Source organism: Streptopelia decaocto, assembly GCF_964273445.1.
Source record: "Streptopelia decaocto genome assembly, chromosome: 4".
Classification (NCBI taxonomy): Eukaryota; Metazoa; Chordata; class Aves; order Columbiformes; family Columbidae; genus Streptopelia; species Streptopelia decaocto.
Genome location: NC_138658.1, coordinates 9,489,785 through 9,503,545, shown reverse-complemented (window position 1 = coordinate 9,503,545; position 13,761 = coordinate 9,489,785). Strand labels below are relative to the sequence as shown.

The 13,761-nt window shown below is 39.6% G+C and overlaps 1 protein-coding gene across 12 annotated transcripts in view; it reads left to right on the top strand.

The window, feature by feature from the left end:
* CAMK2D (calcium/calmodulin dependent protein kinase II delta) overlaps nucleotides 1-13,761 on the top strand; it is a 160,335-nt gene that overhangs the window by 97,585 nt on the left and 48,989 nt on the right. For all 12 annotated transcript variants that reach the window (XM_082052000.1, XM_082051995.1, XM_082052001.1 and 9 more), the window contains exons 5-7: nucleotides 3,143-3,208; nucleotides 5,820-5,892; nucleotides 12,148-12,250. In XM_082052000.1, the coding sequence (XP_081908126.1) occupies nucleotides 3,143-3,208; nucleotides 5,820-5,892; nucleotides 12,148-12,250 (242 nt within the window). The remainder of the gene's footprint in view (nucleotides 1-3,142; nucleotides 3,209-5,819; nucleotides 5,893-12,147; nucleotides 12,251-13,761) is intronic.

The following is a 13,761-nucleotide window of genomic DNA, read 5'->3' as shown; positions in this document are numbered from 1 at the left end:
AAGATGCAGAAAAGTTCTGGCCCCTCCTTGTCCCCTGCACTACCTTCCTTCTGATAATTGTTCCTAGTGTATCCTTCATAGAATGTCCTGAGTTGGAAGGACACACAAGGATCATCGAGTCCAACTCCTGTCCCTGCATGTGACAACCCCACGGTTCCCACCATGTGTCTCAGGGTGTTGTCTAGTCTCTTCTTGAACACTATCAGGCTTGGGGCCGTGACGTTTCTCTGGGGAGCCTGTTCCAGTGCTCCACCACCCTCTGGGTGAAGAACCTTTTCCTAATGTCCAAACTAAACCTCCCCTGGCACATCTTCCTGCTATTTCCTTGGGTTCTGTCACTGGTCGCCAAAGAGAAGAGTTCATCCTCCTCCTGTTGTGAGGAAGCTGTAGACCGTGATGAAGTCTGCTCCAGGCTGAACCAACCAAGTGACTTCTGCCGCTCCTCATATGGCTTCCTCTCCAAGCCCTTCACCAACTTTGTAGCCTCTTCTGGACACTCTTCAGTAGCTTAATAATTTTTTTATCCTGTGGCGCCCAGACCTGCACATAGTGCTCCAGCTGAGGGCACACCAGTGCAGAGTAACAGAGTGACAGAGCTTGGGAATTGCTGATGACTTGTTTCATTGTCAGTGAAATTCTTCTGCCCTGTTCTTGCTTTTATTTTGCCATTGTTCAACAACAGTTATGAATGCCAAGCAAATAAGAATGCATATCTCCCTCTTTTTTCTGTGCATGATCAGAACAAACATCAGCTTGGTGATCTCTCCCACTGAAACTCACTTTGATGACAAAAGCTTTTTCTTTTCTTTTTTGGCTTGGATCAAAAATGAGTGTTTTAGGGAAGAATAAGATCAAAGGATGCTTTGCTTTTTTCATTCATCACAAAGTGAGAATTATTCCTCTTTACCAGAACTGTGGTAGACAAATATATATGCAAAAAGGAGGTATCAAAGACTGTCAAAATATGCATCACTCAAGCATTTTGTTTTACAGCAACCAAAGACAGTTTCTGGAAGGTAGAAGACAAAAAGAAAAAGAGAGTACAAATTAGGCAAGCGGCTATTATGCCTCCTACAGATTTCATTGCAGACATTTGTACAAAATAGCATTCTGTTACCTGAAAGTGATTACTTTCCAAAGTCAGCAAGGTGTGAACTCAGAATGATGTAGCCCAAATGTAAATGGAAACACAAAAATGAAGTTTTTAACTGGACTTCTGAAAGAAAGAAGCTATGCTACTGGTTGAGCACATTATTTCTGTCATCACCTAATGTGACAGAATAAATGAGTCTACAACAAAGTGTTAATGTAGCAATTTGTAAATTAATGGTATTCTGAAGATTCCAAGTATCCTCACTTTAAAATTTTAATCCTATTAAATTTAATTGTATTCAATAATAATTGTATTTGTTACAGATATTTTAAGCATCCCGTAGCCCACTCTGGCTTTTACTTTGTGGGAATTTATTGAGAGTATAATGTGCTATATAAAAATGGACTACATTCATAAACAGTAATTAAATACAAACATTGATCTCTCATCTAGGAATTATTTATGTTGGCATATCGGTAGGTCAAGATTTTGGGAAGCAGCAGACTAACTCATGCATCCTGCCTTCTGAGTCTGTGTTTAGGTGCTCTGGTTAGGCTGTGCACATGAGTGCTCCACATTGTGTGCGTCTTCAGGGCTTGCATCTGTTTGCAGCAGTTCAGTACAGCACCTGAATATATGAAGATCCGCATTTAGCTGTGAAAGTATGCCAGTGTGTTCCTCAAAAGAGAAAGTACTCAAAAGGTCTTCCCATTTCTTTGAGTCCACTCTCTTGTTGACATAGGCAGCCAAGCATCATGATTCTGTTTAAAAGCTCATCAATCTTAATCTTACAAAGTAGAGCACTTGTCTCAGTTACTTTACCAAAAACTGTTCAATTACAGCAGTTTTATGGTTGTTAGAAAACTACTTCTGATTTTAACTCTGTATTTATTCACAGATACTATATGCCTACTTATTATTGTACCAATACTGTCCCTTACAATTCTCCTCTATGGAGAGTACAGTTTATGCTCTTTGTCTTCAGTATTTATTTTCATCCCTCTTAAAATTTGTTTTGCCAAGTGAAACTGACTTTTCTTCCCTGAGAAGATAGGATTAGTAGGTGAATGGGTGGCCTCATAACCATTTTCTGTTCACATTGCTGTTGCAATTCCCTGTGTTGAACGTGAGTGACCAGAACTGCGTATGACGTGCGGGGGGATTTTACTGCTGTATGCGAGGACATTGCTGTCACCCTATCTCAGATGCATTCTAAGGCTGTGGCAGCATCCTGCTGGTGACTCATTCTGGACTGTCATCTTTGGGTTATAACAACACAGTTTTATTCCTTTTCAACCACTTCCTGCTAGTAAACCTGCGGTTGTACAATGAAATGTGAAGTATGCAACCACGCACAGTTGCTTCTGTTACTAGTCCTCTGGATTGTTTAGTTCTTCCCTGATACTATTAATACCTCTTCAATTAAGTGGCAATTTCACTGAACTAGTCTCACTTGCTCAACAAAGGAAAATTTTCTGGTTAAAAATCAGCCATTGAAGTAATTAAGGTACTGTGCTTCTACTGATATCCCAACTCAATAATGCTCTTTCCAGCAAAAGCACAAAAAGCAAGCCAGTCTGGCACATGGGTACACCTCTGTTGTGTTTTGACATACACTTAATAACTCTTTTCTGTTGATAGAATTATTGTATTATTCTTTCTCTACGTCTATCATACATTGCAGTTCTCAGTTTATCATGAAGTGTTCTGATCTTCAGCCACAACTTTCCTTGCTGGTCAGTTCCCTTTGTTCTTGTAGTTTACTACTTACTCTTGACGTCCTTAACTGATGTGTGGCATCTTACCCAATAAACACTTACTCTTTGCTTTTATTTTCCAGTTATGATTCCTTATCTACCACGTCCTTTGAATTCCTGTAATAATTTGGATGGACAAACCTTATGCTTAGATCTGTCACCTTCCTGGTCAAGACCTCTTGCATTTCTGTGCAAATATTTCAGTTATTCTTCTCTGACTTTTCCCTGTCAAGCTAATTTAAGATGCACATTTTCACTTCTGTAATCCTTCCCACCTTGCTTTTTCTAACAGAGTCACTGGAGGTGAACTGTTTGAAGATATAGTTGCAAGAGAATATTACAGTGAAGCAGATGCCAGGTAAGTAATTTGGTTTTCTAATGTTGCCTTTAATAAGGCTAGAATAGTTACTTAAATTTCTCATGGTGTTTGGCATCAGTTTCCCTAGCACAGTCTGTGAGACTCAAGGATTTCTCCTGGAGTTCTCTTAGACTTGGAAGGCCACGGTTTGGGGTTTTGAGCTCATGACTGTGTGGTGGAGAACTCATATGAAATCCTGATTCCTACTGATCTGAAAAAGCTGAGATTGGATCTGTTTGTTAAAATCTTTGTAAACTTGTGAAGTTGGTAGAATCTTACCCAGTTTTTTCCTTTGCAAACTGGACATAACATTTCAGCTATCTCATCTTAAGAATTCTTACATTTGCTGATCAAAGTTTGAAATATATGTTGGTCTTGAAAGAAGTTTATCATAAATATAATTTTTGTTCTTGATCTAGAATTACTAATTTCGTTTTCATATTTAAGCATTTTCATTGTGTTTCATCAATAAGCAATTATACTGTGCATCTCATAGTCTGAGCTCAAATTTGAAATCTCTAGTAATTTCCTGCAAGTGCTTGTTGAAAAAGTTGAAGAATAAGTTGAAGATTATAATAATTTGCATGCTGACATAAAGTATAAGGACCATTTTTCCATCTCAGAATCTGTTTGCCCTCATATAATAATAAATCTTAAGTATTCTCACATCATTATGAATCTCCAACATTGTGGTCAATTACTTTAAAGAAAATATGTTCTGCCACTATACTGTTAACAGAAAATTTATCTCTTAAGTAAATTTAAAGAATTATCATGTTTTTGTGTGTTCATAGTCACACACCGCCATTGATACATATTTAGTACATATAATTTTCAATTATTCCTTTAGATTTGGAATTAATTTGCAGATGACTGGAAAGCATTAACTGCCCCCAACAACAGTGATAGGATAATAACCAACAACTAGAAGTTACTCTGAATATTAGGAAGCTTCTGCTGCTTATTGCTCTTACTAATATCTGTAGGAATGTTAGAAGCATCATTACTTTAAGCATTTAAATGTGGAAGAACACATAACAAAACACACTGTAGAAGCAAAAGCAAAATTAGTAATTTGGATGGGGTGGAAGGAGAGGCGCTATGTTTAAACGATTTTTTAATATTTTTTTTGCCTGCTCTGATTCAAGCAAAATTTCTAATATTGATGCCAAAGGCCAGCGTATGGTGTCATTGTGTGGTTTTAAGATTATTGTGATTTAAAAGGAAAAATTGCAATGATTTTTTTCTGTTCTAGAATTATGACATATTGGAAGGGGCTATGCATATATATATACACAGAAGATATACATATGCATTTTATATGTTCAGTAAAAACTAGCCAAAGAACTAAAATATCTAGTTATAATGCATCTCTGTATTTTTATATATTTTAATATATATTTGTGTGTGTGTATATGTGTATATATATATATAGATCTATATATATAGTGCGTGTGTGTGTTTATATCCCTATAGAAATAGTTATTGGACTTAATAGATGCATATCCTAGGACTGTAATACGGGTCTGCTCCTGCAAGCCCTTACTCATGCAAGTAGTCTTTGTTCATACAAGCTGTCCAGTTCAGTGAGTTGGGAACTACTCGCATAAGAAAGGGTTTTCAGGCTCGGGCTCCCAATTACTGATTTATGACCATTCCTTCTGAATTCCATGGTCAAAATGTTTTGGATGGGCAGTATCAAACCCTTGGCCCTTGACTATAATATTATTATTTATGGTCACTGACTTCTGCCACAAGGATATCTTAAAAAAAAATGCTGATAAGCTCTTGTGCTCAAAAACATCTGAAAAGTTCCAGGGCTATAAAAAATAGATATCTCAGCTGTGCTTTTTTGCACCATAGGCTGGCCAAAACTTGCAAACCTGGGCATGGAAAAATAGGTGCTAGTTAAATTATTTAAAGCACCAAAATAAAACATATTGCTACATTTTTAATGTGGATTTCCATTTCATGAGTGACTCCTAACTAAACTCATGCTTGACAATCTTTTAAATGAAAATGCATGCCACCTTTTTGAATAACTTGGCTTTATTCAACTAAGAGTTTTTAAGAAACCATTAGATTCAAAATGCGAAATGTTTTGCCTTTTTTCGCTTTTGACTTTTTTGGTTGCATTTGTTTTCTGTATATCATTTCTGAACATTTTCTTGTTTCAGCACTAGTTGTAACGTTAATTTCACAGTATTTTTTTTTTTTTAACCAAAACATCACTAATTGTTTTATTACCTCCACTTTATTTTTCCTGTAGCAGTTTTTGGAAACTGGAAAAAGCTTCCATACTGCTGACTGAAAATACAATCTAATGATTGTGTATCATAGATGTTGTATGTTCCATGTTATATGTCTTTTTTGGTTTTGTGTTGGGTTTTTTTGTTTTGTTTTGCTTTGTTTTTTGGCTGTGTTAGAGCTGGAAAACTCTCTGTATTTGACATTGTTTTGTTCCAGTTCAATGTGCAATCAAGAGTTGTGAGGAGGTGTGAAACTGGTTTTGTTCTTTATAATTTTTTTAAGTTTTCTTTTCTTTTGTATTTAATGTGATTATGTGCCTTTAAAATGTTCTCCCTTCCATTCTGCCCTTGTATCTTTGCAGTCATTGTATACAGCAGATTCTAGAAAGTGTTAATCATTGTCATCTAAATGGCATAGTTCACAGAGACCTGAAGGTCAGTATCTGGTGCCCATCAATTGGATACAAGAGTTTTGGGGTTTTTTTCCGCTGGGTAGGGGCAGAGGGTGGGTTGTCTGCAATGTTTCCTTGCCTATCCTACTCACCCTCAAAACAACTAGACAAACAAATAATGCATGACGCCTCTTTCCAGTTTGCAAGTCTACAGGCCTAATATACATCATGGCAAAAGGGGGAATGGTTGCCAAAAAATTTGTATCCTTCCAAGGCGCTGGATTTATCCCATGCTGTCGAACGTGTCTGTTATGCTGTTCCGGGTGTCCATGTATCGCTGTGTATGCACATGGAGGTGAACTTTGGCTGTGATGTATGTCAGCTTGCAGATTTAAACGCCACTTCTGTTCTGAGACCCTGGGTTGCAGTAGCAGAACAGCCGGTCGCACACTGCTGCATTAGAGTATGACGAACCCTCAGGCAAGTGATGCTAATTGCCGACTAAATTGGACCGGGAGCAGTTAATAATTTACCTAAAACACCTCGCTTGGAGTGGGGTTGTTACCTCAACGCCGCTACAATTTCTTAACGCCTCTGAGAGAGGAAAAGAAAGAAGGAGAAAGTCCAGAGGATGCCAGATATTTAATACGACCCCGCCAATGAATTCCTGGCAAAAATTTGTACGCTTTTCGAAGGTTTAACTTTTAAAATGGTCATTAAAACAAAACAAAAAAAAAAAACAACCAAACAAAAAAGGCAAACAAAAAAACCAACCCAAACACCGCTACCCGAAACCCCCGTTAAATTAAAGCCACGGCAAAGCCGCCCCCGCAGGTGCAGGCGGGTCCCCCCGCGGCGCTGCCTGAGGCCGTCGTGCTCTGAGCGGCGCGGGCGGCGCGGGGCGGGGAGCGCGGCCTCCCGGGTCCCGCCGCCGCTGCTGCCGCCGGCCCGGCCCCGCTGCGGGCGGGCGTGCGGCCGCGGGTGCACGCTTGGAACTAACACGCGCCCCTGGTGTTTGCATGCAGTCATTGCATTCAGCAGATCCTGGAGGCTGTGCTACACTGCCATCAGATGGGCGTAGTCCATCGCGACCTCAAGGTGAGTGCTGCTGCCCCGCCGGGCCCTCTCCAGCCGGAGCCCCAGCCCCGGCGGCGCTCCGCAGTCCCGCAGCGGAGAGCAGCAAGCCCTAGCAAAACGGAGCCTTGATCAGTGCGAATGGAAACGGGTTGCTTTTTATTTTTCTCTTTTTTTCTTTTTTGTTTTTAAACTTTGCTTCACCTGTGCACAAGGACAGACTGCTAGCATTGGCTGGAGAAAATCTGCTCAAGGTTTGCCGGTGCCTAGCTCTTCAGATCTGGGCTGTGAAGACAGCCGTCAGAGTCTGCTGGCACATGTGGTCAGTACCAGGGAGAACAACCACAGATTCACAGAATGTCAGGGATGGGAAGGGACCTCGAAAGCTCATCCAGTCCAATCCCCCCGCCGGAGCAGGAACACCCAGATGAGGTTACACAGGAAGGTGTCCAGGCGGGTTTGAATGTCTCCAGAGAAGGAGACTCCACAACCTCCCTGGGCAGCCTGTTCCAGTGTCTGTCACCCTCACTGAGAAGTTTCTTCTCAAATTTAAGTGGAATCTCTTGTGTTCCAGTTTGAACCCATTATCCCTTGTCTTATCATTGGTTGTCACTGAGAAAAGCCTGGCTCCATCCTCGTGACACTCACCCTTTACATATTTATAAACATTAATGAGGTCACCCCTCACAATAGTTGCTTTTTGAGCATTTGGTGTGTTGGTTGAGAACACCATCTTCCTCTCTGTTGTCCAGAGCTTTTGGGGCAGGGTGTGGGAGGAACTTTCAGTCTCTTCTCAGCATAACTTGGAGCACTTCTGGGCAGCTCACTAACATTTGCATGTCACACATGTGACAGAAGGCCAGCTGCCAAGAGATTGCTGGCACAAAGACCTCTCTCTCCTCCAGATGGCTGGGCTACAGAACATCTTTAGAAAGTGGGAGTTCCTACAGTGTTCTCACCATGGTCACCTGAGGGGTTGAGTCCCTTCCAGATAAATGGGATAGAAACTTCAGAAAGAAAACTCCAGTGTTGAGAAGAGCATTACTTCTTTCTTAACCATATATGTATCCAAATGGCTGGAGACATCTGATGTGGAAATGATCCCTGCATTTAAAGTGCATTAGCATGGGAAGAAACAAGAAAAGTTCATTTTCTTTTACTGGGAAGCTCAGTGACAAGTCTGTCTCTCAAAGCTGGTACTGAACTAGCCTTGTGGACAAGGGAGAGGACTTAATTTGGGCACTTGGCCTTCAAGATCCTTAAGTAAGAAAATATTGTTAATTTTGAAATCAAATGGAAGTGCACTGTCTGAAATATCAGATCTGTTACAAAGGCAGAGAAAAAATGGCATGTGGGTGAAGGCACAGAAATACACTAATTCCTTCTCATACAGCTTCTCTGTCTCTCATTTTCCTTTCTGAATGAATTACAGGGAGCAGGAATTTCTAGTGGTTATCACTAGTAATAAAGTTGGAATGAGAATGCCTTCATCTTTCTTACCATCCTTCATTCCCAAATAAACAACTGTTATAATCATTGTCTGAATTTATAAAGTCTCTGTTGTTGTCCTGTGTGAGCATAAAGGGTTACGCTTTGAAAGCTCAGAGAGCTTGATGGATTTCAAAGACACAGATACAAAATTATCTACCCATTTTATGCATCTGGATTCTCCCGCATCACGGTTATATAACATGAGGCTGACAAGTCTCTATCCAATATATAAATCTTGCATGGCAGCCGGATAACGTGGAACAAGTTTAAATGAAAGAATGTCAAATTTGTCCAGCTGCTCCAGCAATTCCTGCCCTCACCGTACATTCAGTACTGTGCTACTAGTGTGAAAAACAATTGGAAAAAAAAAGGATTGTAGCCATGCAAGCTGTCAAAAAGGAATGCTTTCTAGTACTTTTGATACATTCACACAAAATAACTTCTTTAGAAACGCATTAAATCCAGCTGTTCCCTGCTCCAGACCATGTGTGGATTTGTTACTCTGGCAAATCAAGGATGAATTGGAAAAACAGTGTGAGAAATAATGTTTCTGCCAAGCTGTAGTACCCAGTTTCATTTCTGAAAGTGAAAACTTGAGGAAACAGAAAACCACCCATCTTCAGTTACTGCTTTGTGGCAAAAGAAAAAAAAGTGAAATGAAAGACTGGTGAAATCCCAGCAGAACTCTCCGTACTGAAAAGAAGATGTCAGGGCCCAAGACCAGAACTATGGGACATGTAGAAGGTGGTTCTGGCCTGGCATGGATCCTTGAACTGCAAAACTTGGTTTTGGTTTTGTTTTTTTTCCCCAGTTACTCATGGCCTGTTTGGTGGTGGGGAGAGCAACAAGAGAAGGAGATTTTGGACACTCATATTGTTTAACTTCCCTTTTAGCATAACTTAGTAGCAACAGGAGAGGAGCTTTTGCAGTCTCTTATGACCTGCAGAAGTGCTTGTTGGTGCTCTGCTTGTAATCCTTGGTATAAGTCAGAATGGTGGTGGATCCTAGATCCAGAAAAATATAACCCATTAGTGGCTGGCTGTCTTTAAGAGGTGGAACAAGTGCACTTCCATGTAGGAATTTCAGTTCTTGGCAGTCAGCAGCATTGCTACTTCTGTGAAACTCTACAATTACAACACTCTTGCGTTCCCCATTGAAGTTAAATTAAAAACAAACAAACAAAAAAAGCAAAAAGCTGATGTTCTGGTTACATTCAAGGAAAAATACACAGAGGCATAAGTACTTGATCCCTGAGAATTAAAGACCTTTTGAAAAGTAAGGCGTAAATCATGTTAATTTATTTGCAAGTAATTTTAGTAGCTAATACTGCCATTCTACATGCTTGACTGCAGCCAGTCTACAGGTAACATAAGGTGACATTATTGAATCCGAAGTGAGTTGTGAGTGGCCCATGCTGGTTGTTAATGTTTCCCAAGTAATTGCAGTCATTCTAAGTTCACGCATGATAATTATCTAGTATGCCTCTTGTGATGCTGAAATGTCAGCTGCTCGTTGTTCAGGTGCGTAGTCCCACACAACATCACCCACAAGGCTACTGCCTTTGGGCTAGGAGTGAATCGGGAAATCTGCTTCAGCTTCTGTTGAAACATATTCTCTTATGACAATGGTATTTCTGCTGAACACTTTGTTTGGCAGAGTAAAGACACGTAATGGAATTTTAAAAAAATAAAAATCCCAAGAAGGAGGAAAAAAAATAACCTCATAACCAAAAAACCCAGCAGCAGAAAACACAGAGCTGCTGTTTTGAATGGAAATGTTGAATACGTTGCAAAGTGATATGCACTTGATAGATCAACCAAGTGGGTGAGGCATTTCAGTGCTTTGAGATTGCTGAAGGTCACGACCAAATAGGATCATCCATTGCTTTAAGAGGTTTATATAAGAAGTGCTTTCCAGGAAGTAATTGCTGTAAACTTCTGTCACTCTGACAGGAAACCTTCAAGAACTATGTGTCTGTATGTTGAAATTAGGGTAGTTTAATAGCAAGCGATGTGACACGACTTACGTCAGTGTTGATGAACCTAGAGAAGAGTTCTCAGCTATTTGGATCGTGTTCGATATGATGTAGTTGAAGCGGTTGTAAAGGTTGTATTTTATTCTGAGAGACCTTTTAAAATGTGGAAATACAAGGTTAATCAAGTAACTACTGATGAAAGGTTTTTAGTAGGCTTTTCTATGACATAGCAACAAAAGGATGAGTGAGAGAATAGTGTTTGTAATTTGCTGAAAAAATGTTCATTTACTGAGGGTGGAAAAAAAACGCCTTTAGGCTAAAGAGTTTGTCAAGGCCAGTTGTATTATTAATTAATAGAAGTATCACAGTGGTTTTGATCTTAATTAGGCTCAAGCATATATTGCCAGGTATTTGGCAGATACATTAAAGATAGCCTTTGCTGAAAGAAGATTGTGATCTTAATTGTTTCCAGGCTTAGTACCTCCATGGGATTAACTGTATTCACATTTATAGTCACTTGGAACTCTATATGATTGCTGCTGGATTTAAAATGAAATACACATTTCAGAGTTTGCAGGATTGGGTCCCCAGTGTCACACTAGATATACAGAATCCCTGTGTGATAGATCACTGCAAAAATCGCTTCTGGAAGAATCACAGCCATACCCTTGAAAATGAGGTTTTGTTATAATGTACATGTAGAACAAAACCTTTTTAAAAAACAGTGGAAATAAAAATGAAAGAAATAGCCAGAAAATACTATAAAGGTCACACTTGTCTGAAATAATCTGTTGAATTCTACAGTATTTTTAAGTTTTGGGGGTTTGATGGGGCTTTTTGGGGGGGTTTTTTGTTTGGTTTTTTTGGGATGGTGGTAGTGGTTTTTCTTTGTTTTTTTGTTTGGTTGTTGTGGGTGGGTTTTTTTGTTTGGTTTTGGTTTTGTTTTGTTTTTTTTTTTAATTAAGGTTCCTAGAATAAAGTTATCTTTGGACAATTCGCATTTGGTGTATTTGCCAAATGAAATTCAAAGGATACATTGTAAACGGTAGAATGAACACCATTGTTAATGTTTAAATCCTTTACTTTTAATTGCCTAAGCATGCTGTAGCATTTGATTTTAGGTGTGACCGGCATACTCTAAAAAAACAAAGTGGGAACTTTTGCTGACTTATGCTGTTATTTGTAATAGGTTCTCTGAAAGCACAAATGTGGGCATGTTGTTTTGCTGAAAGATTTGCAATGTAAATACACCTGCCCTCTAAATACAAATATAATAGTATGGCTGTTATTGTTAAACTGTCATGGAAAACATATTTATGTTTGACGGTTACAGATGCCTAATCCTGCAAACTGCATAGGTTAGATGAGTAATCAAAGAATACGCGTCTTTGGGGGTTTTTCTGCAGCATTTTTCCTTGTAGTGAACTCTTAGGAGTCTCTGAATTATCTTGTCACACAAATGGATGTTGCGGTTCCATATGACCACTCTGGCTGACCTCCTTCCCTAGGAGACCTGTCCGCTGGCTTTAGTCTCGTTAGGGGATTGTGAAGACTGTTTAGAGGCTCGGTGGTTCTTTCCAAGTAGGAATGGAAAGTGCGATTTTTGCATTTTTATGGTGAAAACTTATGGGTTTTTTTATCTTTTTCACTAAGTATTTTTTCTTTTCCAGACTACCTTAACTAAAAAAAAGGCGACAACCTGTCTAAAATATATTTACTTATCTTTTCATCTCAATTTTTTTCTCTCTCTGAATAAAGCCTGAGAACTTACTTTTAGCTAGCAAATCCAAGGGAGCAGCAGTAAAGCTGGCAGACTTTGGATTGGCTATAGAAGTCCAAGGAGAGCAACAGGCTTGGTTTGGTAAGTAAATATTTTTAAATTTCTCTCAACATTTATTCAGTGTTTCAATTGAGCCTCCCAAATGGCCTAGCTCTCACCCCAGTGTAAAACATGCAGCTCTGTGGCTACTTGATATGTAGCATTAAGGCGTGTTTTGTTCATAGTCTTTACAACTGGCTATGCTTTAGACCTTTTTCTCCATGAAGAATGTTATCTGTAATTCTCACCAAGTTAAGCAGAGCTTGGCAGCAGGCCTTGTTTGTTTCAAAAAGAAAAAAGAAAGAAACAAGCAAATACTTCAAGAGTGATCAATAGCTAGATTTCTAAATCTCAGAGCTCACTTAGGAAAAGGATCAGCCTCACTGCCTCCTCTTCACTAGCAAAGCCAAATCACCTTACCAAACAAACATAAAATGAATTGGTAAAAGTCTATTCTTTTAGCACCACGGTATTCATACTGGGGATTTGGCCAGCACAGCAGTGCTGGTATCGGGTAGGACAGAGGGAGAGGGTATTTAAATTCACACTTCTAGTAAACAGAGCTTTGCAAATGCTCCTTTTGCATGTAGTCTGAGTGCCATCGACATTTCTTGACCCTGAAATTAAGGTTTCCTGATTCCTGGCTTGTCCTGGCATTGGTCAGCCTCTAAGTTTGACTGAGACGTAGGTGCACACACTTTCCCCTGTGTATCTACAGGAATGAAATGACAAGTGTAGAGCCTGGGTGACATAAGACTGTAGGTTAATACCTCTGAGTGTACCTGCCCAGTCATCAGAACATTTTGTCTGAACAGTTGTCTGTCACCTGCAAATACCTGAAACTTTTCTTCTGAAGCACTTTGGAATGTGACTTGAATGAAAAAAACCACACAAAACACAAGAGGTTTGAATACCTAAGACTGTACACCGGGGGTATCCAACTCATTTTCATCGGGGGCCATATCACCCTCACAGTTGCCTTCAAAGGACCGAATGTAATTTTAGGACTGTATAAATGTAACTACTCCTACATTTTTACAGGCCTAAAATTCCATTTGGCCCTTTGAAGGCAACCACGAGGCTGATGTAGCCCCTGGTGAAAAAGAGTTGGACATTCCTACTGTAGACAGTTTTCCAGACCAGATAACAGTGCAAGTTATCTGTCCCAGTTGCTTATATTACTGTCGTAGAGGTGACTGCCCCTTCATACCTGCAAGTAAAACTGTTCATAAAACCGACTTTGACCCACTGAGGTCAAAATATGCTGGTTTATTAAAAATATACAATTGTTAATATGTAAGCAATTCAAGTAGTAGATCATGGAGAGCATAAATCCAGGAAGGTAAAGGGTGGTTAAAAGTATCAGGAATCTTGCGCCATAGTCTGGAAAGGGTTGTCTATCCACAGCTAACAAACATCTTGTGAAGTTGGGATGGGAGTTTCTCAGCCACTTTAGTGATTTTGAAAACATTATTTTCATCTGGAAGGAACCAAGAGTAAGCTTGCTTGATAGTGAAGGTGACAAAGATGCATCAGAATGTGGAGGCAAACTC